This window comes from Fundulus heteroclitus, chromosome 3 (assembly GCF_011125445.2).
Source record: "Fundulus heteroclitus isolate FHET01 chromosome 3, MU-UCD_Fhet_4.1, whole genome shotgun sequence".
Classification (NCBI taxonomy): domain Eukaryota; kingdom Metazoa; phylum Chordata; class Actinopteri; order Cyprinodontiformes; family Fundulidae; genus Fundulus; species Fundulus heteroclitus.
The window spans coordinates 7,853,124-7,876,405 of NC_046363.1; the positions used below are offsets into that span (position 1 = coordinate 7,853,124).

Consider the following 23,282-nt stretch of genomic DNA (forward strand, 5'->3'; position numbering starts at 1 on the left):
CGCCCTGTGTAAACTACCGCTAGTAAATATATCAGCTCCCGCAATGACAAAAGCATCAGGACTGAGGACAGTTTATAGTTCATTTAAAGGCTTACTTTGTTCTTTTCCATCATATTGAACATTTATTTGGCATAAATGTGGATTTTATGGCGGGAATAAAAAATTTAAACTCACCCTGACCCAAAGTTTTAGACATATCTAATATTTTTGATAAAATTTTAAATGCTGTCAATAAAATGCATCTGACAACTGGTCTGCAACATGAAAACAGCATAATCCTGCATAATGAGAACTATTAGTTGGCCCATTTATGTTTGAGCTTGCACCCTAGGATGAGGTTAGCCTTCCACAACACACCATAAAAAATCTGATCAACTCACTGCAAAGTATTTTACTGCTCAGTCGGACCTCGGATAATTTAATATTTCACTGCTACAGAGTTTGAATCACAGAAAAGGACTTATTTAGCTAAGGGGTGAGCTAATAATATGAGGCATTCAAAGCAGCTGACGAAAAGAGCATTGTAGCATTTTCGCCTTGTCCAGTCAGTGAAAGATTAGGTTTAAAAGTGATACATCTGTAGACTTTTACATTGAATAAAGTGCAGAACTGATAAAATATCTTTCATGCATCATAAAACACTGCACATACTATGATATGTAGAATGCCCAATATAACACTGCTGTTATTCAAAGAGAAATTCCACTATATTGGTGGAAGATCTACAAACCTAATGCTAAGAGTGAGGTGAGAAAGTTGTAGTAAGCATTTGTTAAAGTAAAACAGAAAGACAGTGATGTTGGGGCTGATAAAAATAACATTCATTTTACCTAGGTAAGACCACTTACTCAACTCTACATATGGCTGTATGGTTGTTAAAAGATCATGTAAAACATAATTTAGCTGCATGTGAGATATTTTAAAACAACATGCCTGTGTCATTTGTTTCTATTACTTTTAAGCAGTGGGAGACCTCAGTGTTGACTATTCTACAATGAAATGTGGTGGACCATAGGTTTTATGACATATACTGTACCATAGTTACTATACAGACCGTGTAATGGACCAAATCGTTGCAGCATTTAAAGCCAAGACCTGAAAGAGCCGACATTAACTATTGCTACCATTTGTAATGGTCTATACGGACAATTTTCAAGGTCGCAAAGCAATATTTTCTGTCCGCTAAAAGTAGCAACCGGAAGGAGGATATGTACCCTGCTGACATTTGGATTCTTTCTTTTTTTTTTTTTTTTGTAGCAGCAGGAATGAGACTGATCAGAAAATGTGCTCAGCCACATTTCTTTTTAACTCAAACAAACTGAAAATACTGCTAGAGGACGCAAGTCCCAGGTGAGTATTTTGATCTAAAAACTGCAAGCATCCACCCTTAATCATTGAGCTGTTTCTCAAACTACAGAAGGATTTCGCTACAACAATGCTCAGCTGATGCAATTGCCACTCATTGCACATGGAAACTACATTTAGTAACACAAGGCTACTATCAAGAGCAAACTTTTATGATAAACTAAGATATTATATTGTTTTCAAAAGTATGATATTCCTAAATGCTCATCAAATTCATTTTTAAAGTAATCTCCAGTTTTTGACAACGGATTAGCCTATTTGTAAAGATTCAACATGCCACTAAAGTTGTTTGCTGCTCCTATCAAAACAATTGTATTTAATATGTTCCAATGGGATTTTATCCTATAGACCAAAACAAAGAAACGCATATTCAGGTGGGAAAAAGTTAATGAATAACTGTAGGTTTTTCTCTACAAACAAAAATCTGAAAAGAGCAGCCGTATTTAAAATCAACCCCTTCGCAACAATTCTCCTAAATGTGATCCAGGGCAACCATTTGTCTCCAGAAGTGAACAATCCTTACAGGCTTTGAACTAAACAAACAGCATTGCGAAAGCGAAAGAACACACCAGGCAGTCTATGACTTTGTGTATGCTAAATGTAAAACCAGCTAGCAAGACTTAGGTTGTTTTAGACTACTGGCAGCAACAAGTTTCCAGTCAAACCTAAAAACAATTCAAATAAAAAAAGGTTTGTGCCACAACAATGTTTTGCTAAAACAATAGCCACATCTGATCAGGATGCCGCCTGGGTGCCTCCCTTTGGAGGTCATATGAGAATTTCTCGCTGGGAGAAGAACTATATATCCCGTCTTGTCTGGGAATGCCTTGGGTTCCCCCAGAAGGAGCTGAAGTATAATCGGAAGACAATGGATGGGTGGATGGATGGAATAGAAATTTATAACAAAAGATTAAAGAAAAGTGGGGTAAATTAAGTCATTGACTGACCCATTAGCATTGAGGCAATGGTAGTAACTTTTCGTCATGTGACCACACAGTTCAGAAGAATCATCTCAAGAAGTGACAAAGAGGAGATTATTTTCCTTATACCATTTCTTTTTCTCAATGTCAGCTAGAATTACGTGTTCTATTATAGCAAATGTATCCAGTCCATAAGTCCATGTATCATACATATTTCTCATTTGTTAGTGTGAAGCAAGTAAATCCTTTAGCTAAAGCTTAGCCTAAGGTGCTAATCGGGCTTGTCTTTTACTAAATAGTGTCTCAGAGGAAAAATGAGGCTGTGGTACAATTTACCAAAAAATCAAATGAATCAAGTCTAAACGGTATTTCTTTTATTATTTTTAATATTTCACCTTACATTCTTTGCTGTGACTCTTGTAGATAGAACAGGCCTGTGTGGACATATTTGTGTCCCATTCAGCATAAATTGCACTTTTATATTTAGAAAATTCACACTCCGGACAGACTATTCTAAATAGCCTTGCTGTTTTCAGGTGCAGCTTCATACTTTTTTATCCTGTCTATTTAGTTGCTGAAATGCTAAGTCGTTTTAATACAAAACATGATGTTGGAAATATGTTTTTTATTAAATGTTCTAAATAGTATAATTGCATTGAGGTTACCATTAAAAAAAAAATTCTAGATTTGAGATTCTTAAGTGTCTCACTTTATCATCTGACTTGACTCAGTTTACCTCTGAGTGGGGAAATAAGTTTCTTGATAAGGAAATGACTGCTATCCTGAAGTAATCCTGAAATAATATCCTGAGATAGTAACAGACCGTTTTGTTATACGTCTCTATAACTGTGTCTGAATATACCACTCTCCGCTAATTGCTTTCAAAAGTCTGATTCAACAAATGTTGGTCAGATTAATATTTTTGAGCAGCCTAATGGTTTTGCTTTTCTCTGTGCTTTTCAGGAGATGGCAGCTGTTGTCTGTTGCCTAGCTTTCCTGGACAAGTGAGTCCCCATGGGTCTTGTGCCTTTTTTTGGATGCCTGGTAGTACTTTGGCTACAGCAGAAGGCTGAGTGTGTCCGCTATTAATAGTCACACTCAAAGCATGGGGTTTCTATGAATGGAGCAAGCATGAAACAACGTAGTGCCACAGTACGAGCGAGGACCGCTCCCTACCTGAGCCCATCTAGGTTTCTCTGTCTCCTGTGTCTTTCCAGCTTTCACCATCTGCAAAACACTTAATCTGCACAACTGTTTGCAAGACGGGTTTTTATACTGTACATGCAATGAGACTTTACAGTCGTTCAGACCTGGCTGTTCTAACGCCTCCTTTTCTACTTGATCTATTTTGATTTTCACTTTCACTAAACTGTCACAAATACCTGTCCTAGCAAACAGAAGATGTTTTGCCTGTCTTTTTTTTTTTACCACTAGTGGTGAAAACAGCATACTACATTACAAATTACATTTTCTTATGTTTTGCCAAGGGCATTTCAAACTGCACAGCCAGAGGAAGAAAAACACTTTCCAGCTTTGTTGGAGGGATAGAAATCTGGACATCCGATAAAACACATGCTGACGAATGCAGATGTTATTTGGAACAAAACCAGTGGAGACAATAGGACCTGGTGAAGTGTGCCGTTGTCAATGGGATTTGAGGCTGTCGTATCAGCAGCGGGAACAGATAGGATCAAAAACGTCAGTGTCTCTCCCCTCACTCGTTCTCTGATGTTCTCTTTTCCTGTCCCCTCTGCTCCCCTCCCATCCCCATCCCTTTTCATTTCCTCTCTTTCCTCCAAGCCTATCCTCTCTTCTTGATCGTCCTGTTTGCTCCGGAGGTTGGGCCATTCAGTGACTAAATTAAATGGCCCAACATCACTGAAGGATGGTTTTTAATTACTCAATACAAATCAATACTAGGGTAACACATCTTATGCGTCCTCCTATGGTTTTACATTTCTTTTAAAAAACATTTGAAAAGAGTTCTGTGCATTTGTTCTCAACCCAATTTATTGTGATATCCCTAAAGTTAAAGCAGGAAAACATTGCAAAGCAATCCCAACCTCTCACAGAGCATCATTCAAGCCATCATCCAAAGATGGTGGTATAAGTAAGTAGTAAACCTACCAAGACAAGGCTCTACTCTCTAAATGACAGGCCTGGCAAGGAGAACATTAATCAGTCTATATGCTTTACATCACCCTCAACAGGCTTTTACTACTAAAAATAGAGGTGGCAGCATCATGATGTGGGGAGGATTTCTTCTTCACAGGTGGTAAGGCTGGCCAGAGTATGTGGGAGGTGAGGGGACTTAATTACAGAGCAACCCTGGGAGAAAACCTATGGACTGGTGAAGAGGTTCACCTTCCATTTCCAGCAGGGCAAAAAAAAAAAAGAAAAAAAAAAAAAAAAAGCTCTGGTTACTTAAACAAGTACCAAGAGCTGTAGTTAAATGATTTAGATCAAGGGATAGTGTTAGAAAGATCCATTCAATGTTCAGACCCAAGTTAAGTTTACAGTCCATTCAATTCAGTTTCAAAGCACTGTTTTATTAGGCTGTTGTAGAGCTCAGCACATTGTTAGAAGCTGATCATATTGAGAAATAAACAGAGAATGATCAGTCTTTGAGTTCAGGTTTCATTGGGAACCAATGTCCAGTAACACATATCAAACAACTCCATCAGTGATTCACATTCAGTTGCAATATCCTCTTCTGTTTCATATTTTTTGTCAGACCAATGTTTACCACGTTCAAGCTAGTAATATGGCTAATATGGTGGTCCCTTTAGATCCCTGGACAGGTACTGATTTGTGGGTCATTTGGTACCAGGCCACAGAGAAAGAAAAGATAACTTACATTAATTTTGCTTTCTTTATTATCTGAGTCTGAACATTGTTTGATTTTGGAAAAAATCAAACTGTCCGTTACATCCATTTATGACGCATTCTTGACGCATGTCAAGACCCATCTCTCGGTGACATCAACAAATGCACTGATGGCATCACTCTAGGTGGCTTACCGTACTGTTAAGGCCAAGAAGCCATTTACTATTGGTGAAGAATTGACCCTTCCTGCAACTGAAGATATTTGCAGTGGACATCTAGGAGATGCTGTCCAATGATGGCAAACTTAAAATGACTCAAGGACTGTTGCAATGAGAAAAGGTTAAATCACAGCGTGGACTGGACATAAGCAATTGCCTCCCATTAGCCCTAGATGAGAGTGCTTCGCTGCAGAGAAACAGTGTTGCATTTTTCATGCTTTTTATTATTGTGAGTATTTTTTACTATTATACTTAGAAAATACCGCGGGTTGTATGCCGGTAGTATCATTCTAGTTTGTTGCATTTAGCCACCACACCTTAAGGGCCAGTCTGTGAAAATATTTTCTAACATGAAACCGGTCCGTGGTGCAACAAAGGATGGGGACCATTGCATTAGTGGTTGCAGGTGATGAACACCCTTCCACAAATGACGCACCATCGTTTCCTCACATGAAGGTTCTCCAGAAAGCCTCTGCGCCCCTCGCTCCCTTGTCCTACAGGTGTCTTTTACAAACATGTGTAGATGTCAATCGTAATTAAGAGAATCAAAGACTCTACAAAGCTGCTCTAAGAAATGCCTTTCACCCCAGTCATCTTGAATGTCCCGTTCTTTGTTCTCATAATTGCCTCAAAAAAAGTGACAACCTTTACAACTGCCACCAAGTTTAAGGCAACCCATACAGCAACAGAGCTGAAAGAGAAACATCAGGGAAAGGCAGAGCGGTTTTAACAGAGAGGTGCTTTAATCAGTGGGCATACATTTCTCGTGCAAAAAATGTCACTTCTTTTTCAGTTACTGGAAAGAGCCATGACAAAATGACACACAAAGCCTTAAGATTATACACTACAGATACCTGGGAGATGTAGGTCACACTGCAGGGCTACAAACATTACAGTGTTTACAGTTATGGGTTCAAACGGTGCGAAAGTCGTTGTATTTGATTCTCGTTTATTGAAATTAAAACCATGAACATTTTGCTTTTTTTACTAGCATAGCAAAATGTGTGAAAATCACACTCAGAAACCTGCCCAGCCATTTCCACATACATCATCTCAAACATGTACACGGTGTACGCTTTGGATTACCATAAAGACATCCGATCTGAGTTTCCACCCTTTCTGAGACAAGCTACATGACATGTCAGCCATCCATGACTACAACACATTGTTACTTTAATTAGCTTGATGATGCATTCATTTGCTGTGCGCTCTGCTTTACAGAGTCAGGACAACATCCTCTCCTCCACTTTCTGTTTCTATCTCCCTCCTTTGGGGGAAAGTGATGGGGGATGGGGGGAAGCTCATGACATAATCTGCTCTTTGCATAGGATGGCATGAGTGAGAGTGTTAAGGAAGCGAGAGTAAGGCCAGAGTCAGAGAGTGTGTATGAGTGCACCTTTTTCATTGTCCAGTGGGAGGCTTTAGAGCTTTGTGTCTCCTTATACTACTGCTATTTGTCTCTTCATTGTCATTAATTGCATCATATTCTTAGATCTGAGTTTTATTTAGCCAAAACGTTAGCTTTCGCCAGGCTTGAATTGTCAGGTTGCTGCAGCGCCGTCAGCGTACGCTTTTAGAACACAGAATATCCGCCACTTGCCATTGTTGCTTCACAAAAGCAGGAACGCGTACAGTAGGACAAAAATATCCGCCGCTCAGACCGGTGTGATGTGTGTGCTCCTCTCTCCTATAGCCTCCAGGGACACAGGACCTCTCAGGAGCACTGACCCAGCTGGTACACCGACCACTGTAGCACAATCAGATAAACGACCAGCAGGCAGAGGGGAGGGTGAGTGTGCATGTGTGCGGGACCAGTGGGGAGAACGGAAAAAGGAAATGGGATGTGATCAATCATGGCTAATTTTAGGTCAGTGCACGTCACATTGAACACCATGCTAAAGTTGCAATCCTGCAGGCTGGCTTCAAAAATCATCCGCTGTTCTGCCAACTCACTGAAACAGCGGATGAAAATAGTGAACAACTCAAAGTTTACAGTTGGAAGGTGATACTAGATTCGAAACGACGGCCTCTGAAATCACGTTGCTAACTTTAGGCTACAGTGGATGGGTTAGTTTAGCATGAGCAGCTCACAACACACAGTGGTATTCAGACGCCCCACTCTTTTCCACACTTTGTCACTTTATAGCCACACGCTTCCTTGCATTTTATGAGGAAGTTGAAAAAAGATCAGCACAAAGCAATGCCTGATTGTGAACTGGATACATAGTTTTAATGGGGGGGGGGGGGGGGTTGTTGTGTTTTTGGTTGTTGTTTTTTTTAAATTAAAATCACAACAGTGTGGTGTTTATAATCCCATTAGAGCTGGCCAGAAACACATCAATCTGCAAGTGTTTTGGATTGCACAGGTTGAGACTTACCCATTCCTTTTTGCAAAATAGCTTAAGGAAAATCAGATTGGATAAATAAATAAGGACCACAAAGAAGAAAGAAAGTAATACAGATTTAATGTTCTGGAGCTTAGGTGATGTTCATGACTTCAAATCAGGGTGCCTCTGTCAATTAAATTTTTATAGTCATTCTCCCTCCTTTTTATGTGTACATTACAAGGCATAAAATTATACATGAGCAAAGCTGAATAACAGGAATGACCCTCAAAATCTAACGCAATGGACTAATAGTTACATCAGTATGTTACAAGGAAAAATACTGAGCACCACAATGTCATATTTAGACCTCAATAAAACAGGAAACACACAATTTTAGATACATTAACCTCTGAAAGATACAGGGCATCCTTTGTCATGGTCAGTGGAACTGGGAGAGAAGCCAATTAGATGGCAGAGCAGCAGACCACTCGCATCCCTGACATAGCTGGATCTCTGTGGGAGTCCCTCATATGAAGCATCCCGTACAATGCTGACTGTCAAAGGCCTTAGCGAATGACTAGGTCTCCTGGACAGCTAGGAGGAAGACAAACTGGAAAATCTTCCTGGAAAGCCAGAAAAATATTACTGTTCCTGGTGAAAGGTCTCTGTCAACCTTTGTATGCTCAGACAAAATAGAAATGGATTTAGAAGCTCAAACTGATCCTGAAATGACAGTTAAATATAAAGTAAAAGAAGCAGAAAGTTAAGCGAAGCTTTTGATGGGAAATCATAGTAACTGTAATGATACGTTTCCATCTCCCTCGCTCCAAACCACCAAAGCCCAACCTAACAGCCTTAAAAGGAGTGGAGAGTTGAGAAGAAAGGAGAAGCTGAGCCCCAGGCGTTCTGTGGGTCACCCAATCCTAGACAGCTGAATCCTGGCTGCAGGACACACAAGACTGTGGGTGGGTAGACCGGGCTTCCTATGGTCATTATAACTGTGATGCCACAGCAGTCACTGAAGCATTGGAATCCAAAAGACGACTCTCTATAATAGAGCAACTCTATCTGGAGCCTGAGATAATTGCAAAAGATTTGTGTGTTTTTAATGGCCGTAACTGTTGAAATGTTGGGTTGGGTGTAACAGGCATTATATTGCGTTGTTACCGATGTGTTCAGCACCGACTCAGGAACTCCTTTGTGGTGCTGCAAATTTTTCCCCACACCCACACACACAAACACACACTGCAGCAAGAAAGAGTCAGCGAAGGGAGAGTAGCTAATTACATGCAAGTCAGCATTGCTGGATTTCCGTCCACACTCTCTACAGCACCTCCAGAGAGATGACAGCAAGTTGGCAAGCCCTGCATGCTGGAGGCTCCTCTCATTCCCTCCTCCGTCCCTCCATCCTCTCAGGATTCCCTTGGTTAGACTACGCACTTCAGCATTCAGACTTCGGCTTTTTGCAGCAGCACCACCCAAACTTCTGTGGGTTTCAGAGAGACCAAACTGTCACTCTTTGCCTGAGCTACATGAGGCTGGATGATGAGGCACGGGTGTTTGTGTCTGACACTGCTGGAAATGCTGCAAACGATCCGATGACAACTTAATCCGCTGCGGTCGTACCTATTGCAGGGCTGAGCTTATTAAAACTCCTTCAAGAGACGTTATGCTTGCGTGATTCATAGGTTAAGAAAGTGGGGATTTACTGCTTGATGACTCATGATGAGTCACGAATTATGTAAAGGCAGATGACATTAAACTAATTTAGTGATTGTGAATCAAAAGGTGAAATAAAGAGGGTTTTGGAGGCACAAGTGGAGCGTTTACTGTTTACAAAATCTCAGCTGTAAAATCCAAAATGTAAATCTTCTATTTCTTTCGCATTGTAGGAGTATAGCCATATTGCAGTGCTAAACTAGAGAAGACACACAGGAAACATACCGTACGCAGACAAGCTTGCTTCCAGAAATTTTCCATGCATTCATCATGTTAGCGAGACGGTCAGTCAGTCATGTCTGTTCCTCCTAAGTACTGACTATTGAATATCAGCCTAAAATTTACAACCCCCTTTTACCCCAGAGAAACCGAAATGGGGTGGAAAACATGAAGCCGTTTTGGGCTGAGGAGAGAGAAAGAGAAAGCAGGCAGAAAGGCCTGGATGAATCACACAGCATGTATACTGCAGCAGCGAATGAGGCTATAGCTGTGTCTTAGAGTACGTGAGTCATGGTTATCGTGCAGCTGCATGGGGCAGGGATTGCACAACTTTCCCTCCTTCAGGAGTACAGCCTTGGAAGGAAAAAAATGTAACGAGACAGTGGCAAGATCCTCTTACACCTCAGTCAGTGGCACTGATTTGGTGGAAGCTGCCCCAATCTAAAAGCTCGACATGTATTAGACATAAATCCATTGATATCTAAAATGCAGACCAACATATATCAGGGTAGGTGACAAACTCTTGTGGAGTAAGACTGAAGCTTTAATTTCCCATTTCTTACTCCCTCAATGAATCCAGATAGATCCTACTCCAAATGAGTAAGGTTTTGCACTGCTGTTTGTGATTAGCCATTCTAACACATATGCATTTTTAACTTTTTTACATTTCTGATAAGCAATTATTAGTATATAAGTATCAAAGTGTAAAGTTTGCCTGAAAATAACTGCAGACATCTCCGATTCTTCATTCTCTAGTTTGTGATGGCAATTTAGAGCTTTTCCTTCCTTATCTTCTTATCTGAGATACCACATTAAAAGGAATAAGATAATTCTTCAAGTGTGTGGAAAACAAACATGGAATTATTCCTAACCCATTTAGCTGGCCTAGAGCTAATATAATCTTGGCATTCTTCCAATATATGTATTCTTTCATAAATAGTTTTTGTGTATATTTTTCCTGGAAATTGTGTTGAAGTAAGAACCACGTAAAAAGTAACCATGCCTATGAAATAGTTGAGTAGAAGTTGTCCAAAAAATATAAAAATTTTGTAATCCCTCTTAAATGTGAATAAGATGTTCTCACAACAAAACAAGGCACTAAGTTCTGATTAAAGACATTATACTGTCTGAAAACAACATTTACTTGCTGAAAGACAATGGCATGCAAAAGTATTCACACTCCTTGAAACATTTCCCCGTTGTTTCATGTTGCTACCAAAATCAATGTGTTTTTTTGGGGGGGGGGGGGGTTATGTGATACACCAACATAATTTTGAAGTGGAAAGAATGTTGGTTCTTAGTTCTCAAAATGTGTATCTAATGGAAATCAGAAAAATGTGATGTGCATTTGTACAGAGCCCCTATGAGTCAGCTCTTCGTAGAACCACCCTTAATATCTGCAGGTCTTATGGGGTATGTCTCTAACAGGTTTCCAAATGCAGAAATAGGAATTTTTGCATTGCAAAGTAACATATGCTCAGTTGGATTTGAACTATGAAGTTCAAGTGTTGCTGCATATTCTCGGCATTATATGCTTTGGTCTGAGGCTTAGTTCTCATTGTATGTTTGGATTATTGTAATGCTAGAACATGAACCTCCACTCTAGACTTGTGTTTTTTTGTAGCCAGGTACATTCATTATGAGCTAGGTGCTTGGGGTGGGTGATTTACATGTTATCCCTACGTAAAGGACTATTAGTGCAAAAAATCCACCTTGTTTGCATTCGGTTTACATGAACAGGGCTAAGGTATGTTCACACCAAACACAAACAAGGCAAATTAGTAATGTTGATCGTCTGTAGTTGGTTGGATGACATTTCACCTCTCTCTCACAAACAATTTGTGCTGACAACACAGCGATTTTAAGCTCAGCTCGCTTCACCAAGTCATCAAATAGGAGGAGCATCTATCCGCTTGCCAGTTCCTCTTGTCTGTTCAACTCACCAGACATAGATTTTACCAATCGAGTCACAATGCTGTATGTAATGTGGAAAGCCAAACAACAGCATTTGCGCCCCTGGGTCCACCAGACCTTGAAGAGATGCACCAGGTTCAGTGAGTACCACCACCTGAAGCTGCGTCTAGATGACGGTCGCTTCCATTGGTTCTTCACTCTTTCCAGGACCCAATATGAGAAACTGCTGCTCCATGTCAGGGGACGGATAACCATCCGGGACGCGAACTATAGGCATCTTCGGTCTGTAAATCCATCGTTGTGCAATAGAGATGTAGCCCAATTATACTGTCTAAATATGCAACATATAAAAAACATTTTCACGCTCAGATAAATAGACAAGGAGGGCCCTTAATGCGAAAAGTTCAGATGGTTGAAGTTGAGTGTAATTTCTGCCCAATTCGCAGCATTTAAAATATGTTGTTTGCATCACAGACCATTTTCTCCTGAATGTGCCTTTACATAAGGATAACATGTAAATCACTCACTCCAATTGCGTTGTTTGTGTTCAGTGTGAACGTACCATAAAGGTTGTCTTCAAGTATTGCCTTCTATTTACCTTCATCTATCTGTCCTTTCCTATGAAATCTGACAAGCCTTGTCCCAGTTAAACAAAAGCTTCCCTACAGTATGATGCTGCTACCATGATCCTCAGTGACTTAAGTGCTCACTGATAGTTTTCCACAACACACGGGGTCTTGGTTGCTGGCCTAAAAGTTATTTTTCATTGTTTTTTGTTTGTTTGTTTTTTTTTGGGGGGGGGGGGGTTGTCAGATTTGTGAAGTGCTAAAAATGTAATCTTGTCAACAGATTCTCCCACCTGAGCTGATGCTCTTAGCAGCTCCATTCAGAGTTACCATAGATCTTGTGAAAAATCTTCCTTTGATAATGCTTTTCATACCTGGCCTTTCAATTTAGGTAGAGGGCACATTCCTGTTTGGCTTATGTCATATTTTTATTTATTAATTTATTTATTGTTTCATACAATGTATTGAGCAGGTCTCATGAGACATCGTTTATTACTTAAGTCTGTTTTAAACTACTTCACAACCTCATCCCTTGAATTTCTAATGTGCTCCTTGTTCTTTACAATGCTGTTTATTTATTAACGTTCTCTAACAAACCACTGAGGTCTTCACAGAGAAGCTTTATTTATACTGAGATTAAATCACACAAAGATTTTTATCTTTAAAAACAATGAGTCATGTATATTTTTTCTTACACTTCACAGTATGTACTTTTTGTTGGTCTGCCACATAAAACCCCAATAATGTAATGAAATAAACTGCAGATAGAGCTTGTAACCTGACTCTTATGCAAGAAAACTTAACCCGTAGAGCACAAAAAAACTTAAAATAAAGTTGCTGTACTGCTTATAATCTGTGTTTGATCTTAACTGGTGCATTTCACGATAGTTTTTCGACCATAATCAGTGCGACAATTTTGTCTCGTTGCTTTTGTGTGGCCCAGAGTGCAATTCTGGCTTACATTTGTCCGTTATCCTTTTTAAATGTTGACCCCACCTAGAACCCTTGTATTCAAAAGCCCTTCTCAAAAGTTACCAACTCTCCTTCTGCATTCAAAAGCAATAAAACAAAGTGCATTGTCTTTAGGGCTGCAGGCACACCACTGTGTGCACCCTGTCATCAAAGAAGTACAAATGGAAGAAACTCAACAGGATGGACACATTTAAGGCCACCACCTTTAAATCTCCTCTTCCCATTCTGTTTGCTAGCCTAGTTTGCATTAGAACCTGAAGTTCAGTGACAACGTGCTAAACAAATACTTTTACAACCAGGTCGAGACGACGGCGTGAATTATTCCCTCGATTTATTACCGGCACAGACGAGGTTGTGAAGGCGATGATGGCGGAAACGCTCCGCTCCACCTTAAAAAGTAAAACCTCAGAGCGGACAGCTCCGCGGTGCTGAAACAGCTCCGAGCGACATCTGTACAGAGGGGAGCAGGGTGGGGGTGCAGCAGGCTCTCTGCCGACACTTCCACGTTAGGAACCACGCACAGCACCACAAAGGACACCTTAAATGATCTCTCCGGTGTCATATTGTGTAATCTCGGTGACGTTAGTGGGGAAAGGTTAGGCAATTTGGCGTGCTTTTTACGTGAAAATGGCGGCCATCGCTGCTCACCCAGCCCACTGTAGTACAGGCTATACAGTCACAACAAAGTGCGGGGAGAACTGCTGTGAGTACCGCATTGCCAAACGACACCCTGCCATAACGAGGAGACCTTCTGAGAGATAGTCACGGGAAGTTGGCGGTATCTGGCTAAAGGTCCAGCATCAACGCTGTGGGCTGGATGTCAGGGAGCAACATGACCCTCCAGTTTCACACCGAGGGACAGGGGCAGACCTCACCACTGTAGCTAAAAACAGCCCCCCCTCCCAAAAAAAAAAAAAAAAAGCCGCATTCAATCGTTGTTGCCGCCTTTTCTTACTTTAACATAGACTGTTCCTTAGCGTCCTCCTTCTTCTGTCGTTCCATGACGCCGAGGATGATCTTCCTCTCCTCCTCGGTGAGGTGGCTGAGGTCCGGCATCTCCGGCATGGCGCCGGCCGCTGAGGGAGCAGCAGCAGCGGTGGCAGCAGGGCCAGGGCCGCCCCGGGGTCCGTGTGGAGCAGACATCTTTTACAAACGGTGGCTAAAAGGAGATAAAATATAAAATATGTATATAGATAAAAAAAATTTGAGATGTTTTAAACCGCCTGGTAAATTCTGCAAACTGGCGGTCAGGTTTGGAGAAGGCACACACGGCATGACGTCTGAGTGTAATCATGCACATTTTAGGCACACTGTGGTGCAAGAAAATAAGCGTCAAATTGTTCTTTATCCTGCAGCCGGTAAAGCTTCACGAAGCGAGATGATACTCAAGTTGGTGCAGATGGAAACGCTAAAAACGTGTTTAGCCTACTTCTCGTCAACATTTGTAAAAGGAAAAACGCCGAATTAGACGCCCTGAGGGAGAATCCCAGGCTGTGGGTCATCGTCCTCGGAAGAGTTGAAAATACAGCGTGTAACAGAATAACTCTTGCCTTTTATTCAGCAGACATGGTAAATCCCGTCTAACCCATCGCTTCCATCCTTTAGAGGGCTTCCACTCGCATGTTGGAATAAGAGATGCCCGGCGCGTCCTCGTTTGCTTCCCTTCTGGAGCGCTGAACCCCCCACTGTCACTCGGTTTAGCTCGCTTTCCTCCAGTTTGGTAATTCTTGGAGATTTCTTAAATGCACAAAAATGGATGCAATGACAGCGAGGGGGAGAGGGAGGTTTGAGGGCTAGAGAGCTAGAGAGAGAGAGAGACAGAGACATAGAGGGTGGGCATCCAGTGATAAAGGGGGCGGGGCGGTGGAAACGTAGCAGCCAGAGAGGACGCGCTGGATGTTCATTGACAGCAGGCTGACAGCGGCCGATAAAACGCGGAGTGGAGGAGCGGGGTGCAGCTGGAGCAGCAGCCCTGGCTGCCAGAGTTTCTGCATATTTCATAAGCAGATCATGGCCACTGACAGAGGATGACTAGTGACAGCGGCTGTAGCTGCAGGTGCGACAGCAGTTCCGGTCAGTGCTTTTATACGCGCTCCACGGCGCCCACGGGCTTTGTTGTCAGGTGATGTGACACATTCTGTGACGTTACATGAAAGGAAATCAAGCTCAAAACAATTACACAAGGAAGGACGGCACATCATTATGAGAACAAGACGATTGTTTTCATAATGATGGGGGGGGGGGTTGAAATAAAAAGGCAGCTGATTATTTTTGGTTATTTTTTTATGGATGTAACCGGGTGGTTTATTGGTCGGGAACAGTGGAGTGGTTGTAAATTCCTACCCATTAAATGTCCCTGAATGCATCTGTGCCCTATTTCTCCACCTTCCTCGGCTTTGCAGCGTTGTTGGGCTCATTAGTAGGTGTATATAGGCACCAGGTGTGCCTGCCAAGCTAGAAGTAGATTGAACCTCACTTGGCTGACTACTGGAGCTGTTAACCTGCTGCACCAGGAATTGGCATCAGGAAATTTGTGTTGCTGGGATTATTTCAGTGACTTCTCACTGCAGCATCTGAAGGTACCAGTTTTTCCCTTGTTTTCTTATGTCTTGTTGTTAGCAGACCCTTTATTGTGATCTTTTTTTTTTGGTATTTCAGGGTGCTGCTGCTGCATATTATGCTCTCACCCAGGTGCATGGTTAATGCTCTGGGTTAATTAAGAAAAGGGGTTGTTTAGAGCTGGAGTTGTAGCACCACACACATTGAACCAGACAATAGTACGGGGTTCTTCTTTTAAATTTTATTAAATAGCTGATTTGGCACAGCTTTACAGGACTGGATTGATGCAGTTTGAGACTTGTTTTGTTTTTTTGGTTATTTAACATTATTTTGTGTCTTTGGTTGTTACTAATTTGGGTTGCAGTTGTTTGTGTTTAATTCTCAGATTGTTTCTAGTATTGTCCTGTGTTCCTGTGCTTTATTAGATTTTAGATTGGTATAATAAAGTCTATTTTAATATTGTAAAAGACTGTAGAAATAAAACATATTTTGTATACTATTTCTGTTTCCTAATTCTTAAGCCAGACCTACCTGGGTACTTTTAATTGGGAGACCCTAGGCCACTTGAGATTTAAGGCCTACCAGTTGGCTTCAGGGCCACGTCCTCTGTCACAGTCCGGGCTCCATCTCCCCGTGTTACAATTTTCTGGCGTTGTTGACAGGATCTGGTTGTTGGAACAGATAGTGTATGAGTTTATATATTCCTTTTTTTATTGACATTGCTGGTTCTGTGGTGCGTTAGTGGAAAGCATTATTGCTGTTTTTTTTTTGGGGGGAGTACTTAGAGGGTGAGAGCATAATGGTGCAACAGTAGGCACATCGTGGGACCTGGCAGGAAGTTTCTTGCTGTGAACAAGGATTGACGTCCCGGTGCGATGGCTGAGGAACTTCAAGAACTCCGTGCTCGCATCCAGCAGTTGGAGGCCGAAAGGAGCCGTCTACAAAAGGAGAGGGATGCTGCACTAGCACATTCTCATCAAGAACATGATGTAGAAGCTGGCCCGAGTACAAGTGGAGCTCAAAGGAACAATGGGACGACTGATCGCATAATCTACCTGCCAAGGGAAAGAAAGTGTCCAGTCTTTAGAGGAACTCATGGTATTGGGGTGGAGGAGTGGATAGAAGAGATTTGCACGAGCATGCGAGTCCGCCATGTTGGACCTATGGATCAGGCTGCTTTCATTTTTGACCATCTTGAAGGAGAAGCTCGAGATGAAATTAAATATAGATCATCCACTGAGCGTGAGAATCCAGAAACTGTTTTTGCCATTTTAAAGGAACTGTATGGTTGCCAACAGTCATATGTCTCATTACAGGAGGACTTCTTTTCACGGAGACAGTTAGATGGTGAATCGTTGCAGGAATTCTCTCATTCATTGTTTTGTTTGATGGACAAAGTTAAATCTAATTCTCCTAATGCTGTAGCAAATGCAGATATTTTGCTTCGTGATCAATTTATTCAAAATGTTATTAACTCTGACTTGCGTAGAGAGCTAAAACGTTATGCTCGTGATAATCCATGGTCTACATTACTGGAAGTTAGGGCTGAAGCCATTACCTGGGAGCGTGAGGGTGGGGTGGAAAATAAAAGTAGTGCTGTCCCCTCTTTTTGTGCTGTACAGAGTGCCGGTGGGTCCCCTTCCCTAACTGACTCTTCTTCCAGTTCTGTTGCTTCACAACTTGCTAATCTTGCTGCAATTGTACAAAAACAGCAGGAACAGTTGGACCAGATTACTCAATCTCTTGCAGTTATGCAGCAGTCTCCTGTGATTAGGTCTCTCAGTTCTAGTAGTGTGATCTGTCATAAATGTCAGCAACCAGGCCACATTGCTAGGTATTGTACCGCTCGTGGCCGCTTTAAGTCCCAACGTGCAAGTGGTGCCCCTCAAGTCCAAGTTACCACTCATTCTCAGGTGCAGGAAAACTAACTCCCCCTAGTGTTAGGAGCCAGACATTAGGAGGGGGTGGTTCAGGCTCAGTGAGTCCCCAGGCAGATGAGGTGAAGGAGTGTTTAATTGCACCTTGTCCCCAAGTCACTGTAAAACTATCTGGAGTTCCGGTCCAGTGTATCCTTGACACTGGTTCTATGGTTTCTACCATTTCAGAAAGCTTCTTTAAAAAGCATTTCCCAGATAAGTTAAAGGCATGCCATTGGTTAGAGTTGAGGGCTGCAAATGGTTTGACTATTCCTTATTTGGGTTATCTTGAGCCTGATATTGAGGTGTGTGGGGTGGTAATCCCTAGAAGAGGGATCCTTGTTGTTAGAGACCCTCCGGGCCAGGCCAGTTTACCTCAGATACCGGGCATAATTGGGATGAATATAATAAAGTCCTACTATCTTCAGTTATTTGACCAGTATGGCCCTGATTTGTTTAAACTCCCTTCTATACTAGGGGCTCCCACTTCCTGGCTTCCTGCCTTTCAGTTATGTCAGCAGGCTGAGGTTCAAAAAGGCCATATTCAAACCAGTGTTGCAAAGGTTCGCGGTAGAAGACCCGTTGTAGTTCCTGGAGGCACTACTAAGTTTGTACCTGCCACTTGTTCGGCCATGTTGGCACAGGCTGGCGGAGCATTAATCGAGCCCTTAGAGGTAAAGTTTGGCTTGCCTGAGGGTTTGTTGGTGTCTCCTTGCCTTTTGCAGGTTTTTCGGGGCACTGTTTATGTTCCTGTGGTGAATGTAGGGGTGTGTACAGTCACACTAAGACCCCGTTGTGCTCTGGGTGTCATGTCTCCTGTAGATGTGGTTAGCTTACCGTCAGAGTTGCAGGAAGTTCCTTGTGTGCAGGAGCAAGTTGTGGCTGCTGTCAGGTCCCATACTGCTGAGACTTGTTTTGTTGAAGGGAAGATAGCATCAATTAATCTCTCTATGCTGGATAGAGAAGAGCAGTGTAAAGTGAGAACATTGTTGCTAAAGTACCAGTCTGTGTTCTCTGCTTTCGATGGCGACCTTGGTGTTACCAACTTAATCGAGCATAACATCCCATTGTTGGACAATGTTCCTGTGCGGCAGCGTTATCGGCGTATCCCTCCATCTGAATATGAGGCAGTTAAGTCTCACATTAATCAGCTGCTGGCAACCCAGGTTATCCGAGAGAGCAGTAGCCCTTACGCATCACCGATTGTCCTGGTCCGAAAGAAGGATGGCAGTCTACGCCTCTGTGTGGACTACAGGCAGCTTAACAAAAAGACCAGAAAGGATGCTTTTCCACTGCCCCGAATAGAAGAAACCTTGGACTCCCTATCGGGTGCCCGCTGGTTCACAACCATGGACCTTGCTTGTGGCTATAACCAGGTCCCAGTGGCAGAGGAGGATCGCCCAAAAACAGCCTTCTGCACGCCATTTGGCCTCTTTGAATTCAATCGTATGCCATTTGGGTTGTGCAATGCACCAGGAACTTTTCAGCGTTTGATGGAGAGGATGTTCGGGGCTCAGCATGGCCAGTCACTCTTGTTATACCTGGATGATATTGTTGTGTTCTCTTCCAGTGTTGATCAGCATTTGGCACGGCTGGAGGTGGTGTTAAGTCGTCTGAAACAAGAGGGATTGAAGGTAAAGTTGGAAAAATGTGACTTCTTTAAAAAGCAGGTTCAGTACCTGGGACATCGTATTTCAGAGGATGGCGTGGCTACAGATCCAGACAAGATCACAGCAGTGTCAGACTGGCCCCACCCTACCAACGTCCCGGAGCTGAGGTCATTCCTGGGGTTTGCTAATTATTATCGAAGGTTTGTGGAGGGATTCTCTCAACTGGCTGGTCCACTTCATCGTCTTGTTTCAGCACATGCTGGGTCAAAGACATCTCGAGGACGAGGGAAACTATTGGCAGGAGCATGGTCAGAAGACTGTGAAAGGAGCTTCCAGGAGCTCAAGGCTAAGCTTGTAAATGCTCCCACTCTTGCTTTTGCTGATTTTTCACTGCCTTTTATTTTAGAGACCGATGCCAGCCACAGTGGCCTTGGAGCCGTGTTGTCTCAAGAGCAGAGTGGCCGAATACGACCAATTGCATATGCCAGCCGAAGCCTTCATGCTGCTGAGAAAAGCTACAGCTCCATGAAACTCGAGATGTTGGCCATGAAGTGGGCCATGGCTGAAAAATTCAGAGTACCTGTGGGGCCACCGATGTGTTGTCTGGACTGACAATAACCCGTTGAGCCATTTGGACACTGCCAAATTGGGTGCAACAGAACATCGGTGGGTTGCTGAACTTTCTGTATTTGACTATATAGTCAGATATCGTCCAGGCCGTGTAAATAAGAATGCTGACGCCCTTTCAAGGCAATCGACAAGCGAGGATCGAACACAACTACAGCAATACCTTCCTGGGACAGCAATTCCAGAAGTGGTCCGTGAGGCGTCTGTCGGGGTGCCAGAGGATGCTGCCCAGTTGGCGATCACTGCGCTTCCCTCCCGCAGTAGAGAAGATCTGTGCTTGCTTCAAGGGGCTGATCCGGCCATTTCAGCCTTTCTGGAGTTTTGGCAGCAGCAAAGAGTGCCGAGCCGGGCTGAAAAGGAGCGCTTAGGGCCGGGTGCCCGTGGACTTCTGAAACAGTGGGACCGAATTGTCCAGAGAGAAGGCATTTTGTACCGGCGCACGTGGAGACCAGATGGCGGTGAAGAAGTTCTTCAGGTTCTTCTCCCAGAGAGTTTAAAAACAGAGGTGTTGCAGGAACTCCATCAACATCATGGCCACCAGGGGATCGAGAGGACAACAGATGTGGTGAAGCAGAGATGTTTCTGGCCAGGAGTGGACAAAGATGTAAAGGACTGGTGCCAGCAGTGTGAACGGTGTACCCTTGCTAAGAACACTCAGCCAAGAGTTCGAGCTCCTATGGGTCACCTTCTTGCTTCAAGACCAAATCAGCTGTTGGCTATTGATTTTACACTTCTGGAACCAGCCCGTGATGGAAGAGAGCTGGTGATGGTGATGACGGATGTGTTTTCGAAGTTCACCCAAGCAATCCCTACTCGTGATCAGAAAGCGACAACGGTGGCAAAGGTCCTGGTTCGTGAGTGGTTTTACCGTTTTGGAGTGCCGGCCCGTATCCACTCTGACCAGGGGAGGAACTTTGAAGGCGTCTTGGTACAACAGTTATGTGAGTTGTACGGAGTTCAGAAAAGTCGCACCACGCCCTACCACCCACAGGGAAATGGACAATGTGAACGTTTTAATCGAACTATGTTCAATCTGCTTCGTTCCCTAGCACCAGATGAAAAAGGAAATTGGCCTGAACATCTCCCACAACTTGTCTTCCATTATAACACCACTGCCCATCAATCGACAGGTGAATCGCCTTATTTCCTCATGTTTGGACAAGAGCCCCACTTGCCAGTGGATTTTCTGCTTGGCCATCTTCCTGAGCCCACAGCATCTAAAGTGTGTGATTGGGTGGCAGAGCACAGGAGGCGCCTAAATGTGGCCATTGATGTTGTTAGAGGCAGAGTGGAGTTGGCAGCCCACAGGAGGAAAGTGAGGCATGATGAGAAGGTCCGGTGCGAGCCACTTGAAGTCGGGCAAAGAGTATATCTGCGTGATGTTGGCCCAGGGCGCAGAAAGATCCAGGACGCATGGGGGTCTACAGTGTACCAAGTCATGAGAGCACCAAGTTCAGGGGGTGTTGTATACTCAATTGCTCCAGTTGATAGGCTTCACCTTGTTAGACAAGTCCACCGTACCTCTATAAAGCCTGCCCTGTCATCTACAGAGACTTGCTATGATGGTTGGCCCCAAAGGCCCCCTGAGGATAACAGTGACGAGGATGATGTGGAGTCGGGATCTTGGCTGATGTTCCGAGAGGCTGATAGTAATCCATCCATGCCTGTGGTACCAGAGTTGCCAGAAATCCCTCCAGCTCGTACACCTGTTGAGGTACCACCAGCTTCACGAACTCCTCACAGCAGTAGGGCTGGCCCAAGAAAGTCCACTCGCAAAACAGCTGGTAAACACTCCAATCCTCATCGTCTTCCAGGACCTGCCAGGAATGAAGATAGCAGGGTTGCTGTTCCTCGGGTTCCAGGTGCCAGCAGCATGGCTACAGCCATTTTTCGGCCTTGGTCGTAGTTTTACTTTATCGGTGGGCCACCGATCCATAGAGGGGGAGTAGGATGTAACCGGGTGGTTTATTGGTCGGGAACAGTGGAGTGGTTGTAAATTCCTACCCATTAAATGTCCCTGAATGCATCTGTGCCCTATTTCTCCACCTTCCTCGGCTTTGCAGCGTTGTTGGGCTCATTAGTAGGTGTATATAGGCACCAGGTGTGCCTGCCAAGCTAGAAGTAGATTGAACCTCACTTGGCTGACTACTGGAGCTGTTAACCTGCTGCACCAGGAATTGGCATCAGGAAATTTGTGTTGCTGGGATTATTTCAGTGACTTCTCACTGCAGCATCTGAAGGTACCAGTTTTTCCCTTGTTTTCTTATGTCTTGTTGTTAGCAGACCCTTTATTGTGATCTTTTTTTTTTGGTATTTCAGGGTGCTGCTGCTGCATATTATGCTCTCACCCAGGTGCATGGTTAATGCTCTGGGTTAATTAAGAAAAGGGGTTGTTTAGAGCTGGAGTTGTAGCACCACACACATTGAACCAGACAATAGTACGGGGTTCTTCTTTTAAATTTTATTAAATAGCTGATTTGGCACAGCTTTACAGGACTGGATTGATGCAGTTTGAGACTTGTTTTGTTTTTTTGGTTATTTAACATTATTTTGTGTCTTTGGTTGTTACTAATTTGGGTTGCAGTTGTTTGTGTTTAATTCTCAGATTGTTTCTAGTATTGTCCTGTGTTCCTGTGCTTTATTAGATTTTAGATTGGTATAATAAAGTCTATTTTAATATTGTAAAAGACTGTAGAAATAAAACATATTTTGTATACTATTTCTGTTTCCTAATTCTTAAGCCAGACCTACCTGGGTACTTTTAATTGGGAGACCCTAGGCCACTTGAGATTTAAGGCCTACCAGTTGGCTTCAGGGCCACGTCCTCTGTCACAGTCCGGGCTCCATCTCCCCGTGTTACATATATATAATTTTTTCCTTTTTATTATTAAATAAGTTACTTAGGGGCGACGTATTATCACCATGGAGAAAAAGTAGAAATAAAGGGACCATGGCTTTTCTGATGATGCCAATTTCCTTCTTAGGTCTCACCAGTGGGATTTTGACTCATTTTGACTATGACACACACACACAAAAAGCTAAATTTGCTGCAGGTTCTCTGAGCAAGCGAACCTGCAGCAAGAGAATCCAAGAGAAAACGAAGGAAATGCAAGGTCATCTCATTTAGGCGTCAATGCACATATCCCTAACCTTTGTCTTATTTCTATTAAATTTAAAGAAAAAGCTGTTGAAAGTGCATCTTGTTGGTCAGGATGGCGATCAAAAATCCTGGAAGTTTTTATGTCTTGATGTAATGGAACAAACTGGTCCATCTCTACATGAAAGGCTACAACTCGTAGATCTCGGTGCATGCTCAGTTTGAGGGATTGCTGTAAAGTCAACAAAAATGCAGACGACTGTCAAGGAGGAGTGGATGCTGTCAGTCCATGATTTGAAGCAATCTGCTAGGTTTTGATAAAAAAAACAACTTTTGACCAATCTGTCTGTGTGATCTGATTGAATTGACTTTGTAAAGTGCCTTGAGTTGACGGTGTTGTGAATGGGCGCTATTTAAATCAAATTGA

The 23,282-nt window shown here is 43.0% G+C and overlaps 2 protein-coding genes across 2 annotated transcripts in view; one reads left to right on the plus strand and one right to left on the minus strand.

Annotated features, from left to right (window-relative positions):
- rims2a (regulating synaptic membrane exocytosis 2a) overlaps positions 1 to 14,848 on the minus strand; it is a gene marked incomplete in the record, with an annotated part of 165,853 nt that extends 151,005 nt beyond the window's left edge. The window contains 2 exon segments of the mRNA XM_036129426.1: positions 14,002 to 14,205; positions 14,597 to 14,848. Coding sequence (XP_035985319.1) covers positions 14,002 to 14,189 — 188 coding nt within the window.
- A 4,877-nt stretch (positions 14,849 to 19,725) lies between these two features.
- On the plus strand, positions 19,726 to 22,425 carry LOC118558864 (uncharacterized protein K02A2.6-like). The gene is made up of 2 exons (XM_036129432.1): positions 19,726 to 21,998; positions 22,078 to 22,425. Exon 1 carries the CDS (start codon positions 20,435 to 20,437, stop codon positions 21,662 to 21,664), a length of 1,230 nt encoding a protein of 409 aa, XP_035985325.1. The 5' UTR covers positions 19,726 to 20,434; the 3' UTR covers positions 21,665 to 21,998; positions 22,078 to 22,425.
- Positions 22,426 to 23,282: the final 857 nt, after the last annotated feature.

What these genes read in the sequence shown, in the direction of transcription:
- LOC118558864 (XM_036129432.1), top strand. Translation starts at nt 20,435, where the DNA reads ATGGGTCACCTTCTTGCTTCAAGACCAAATCAGCTGTTGGCTATTGAT.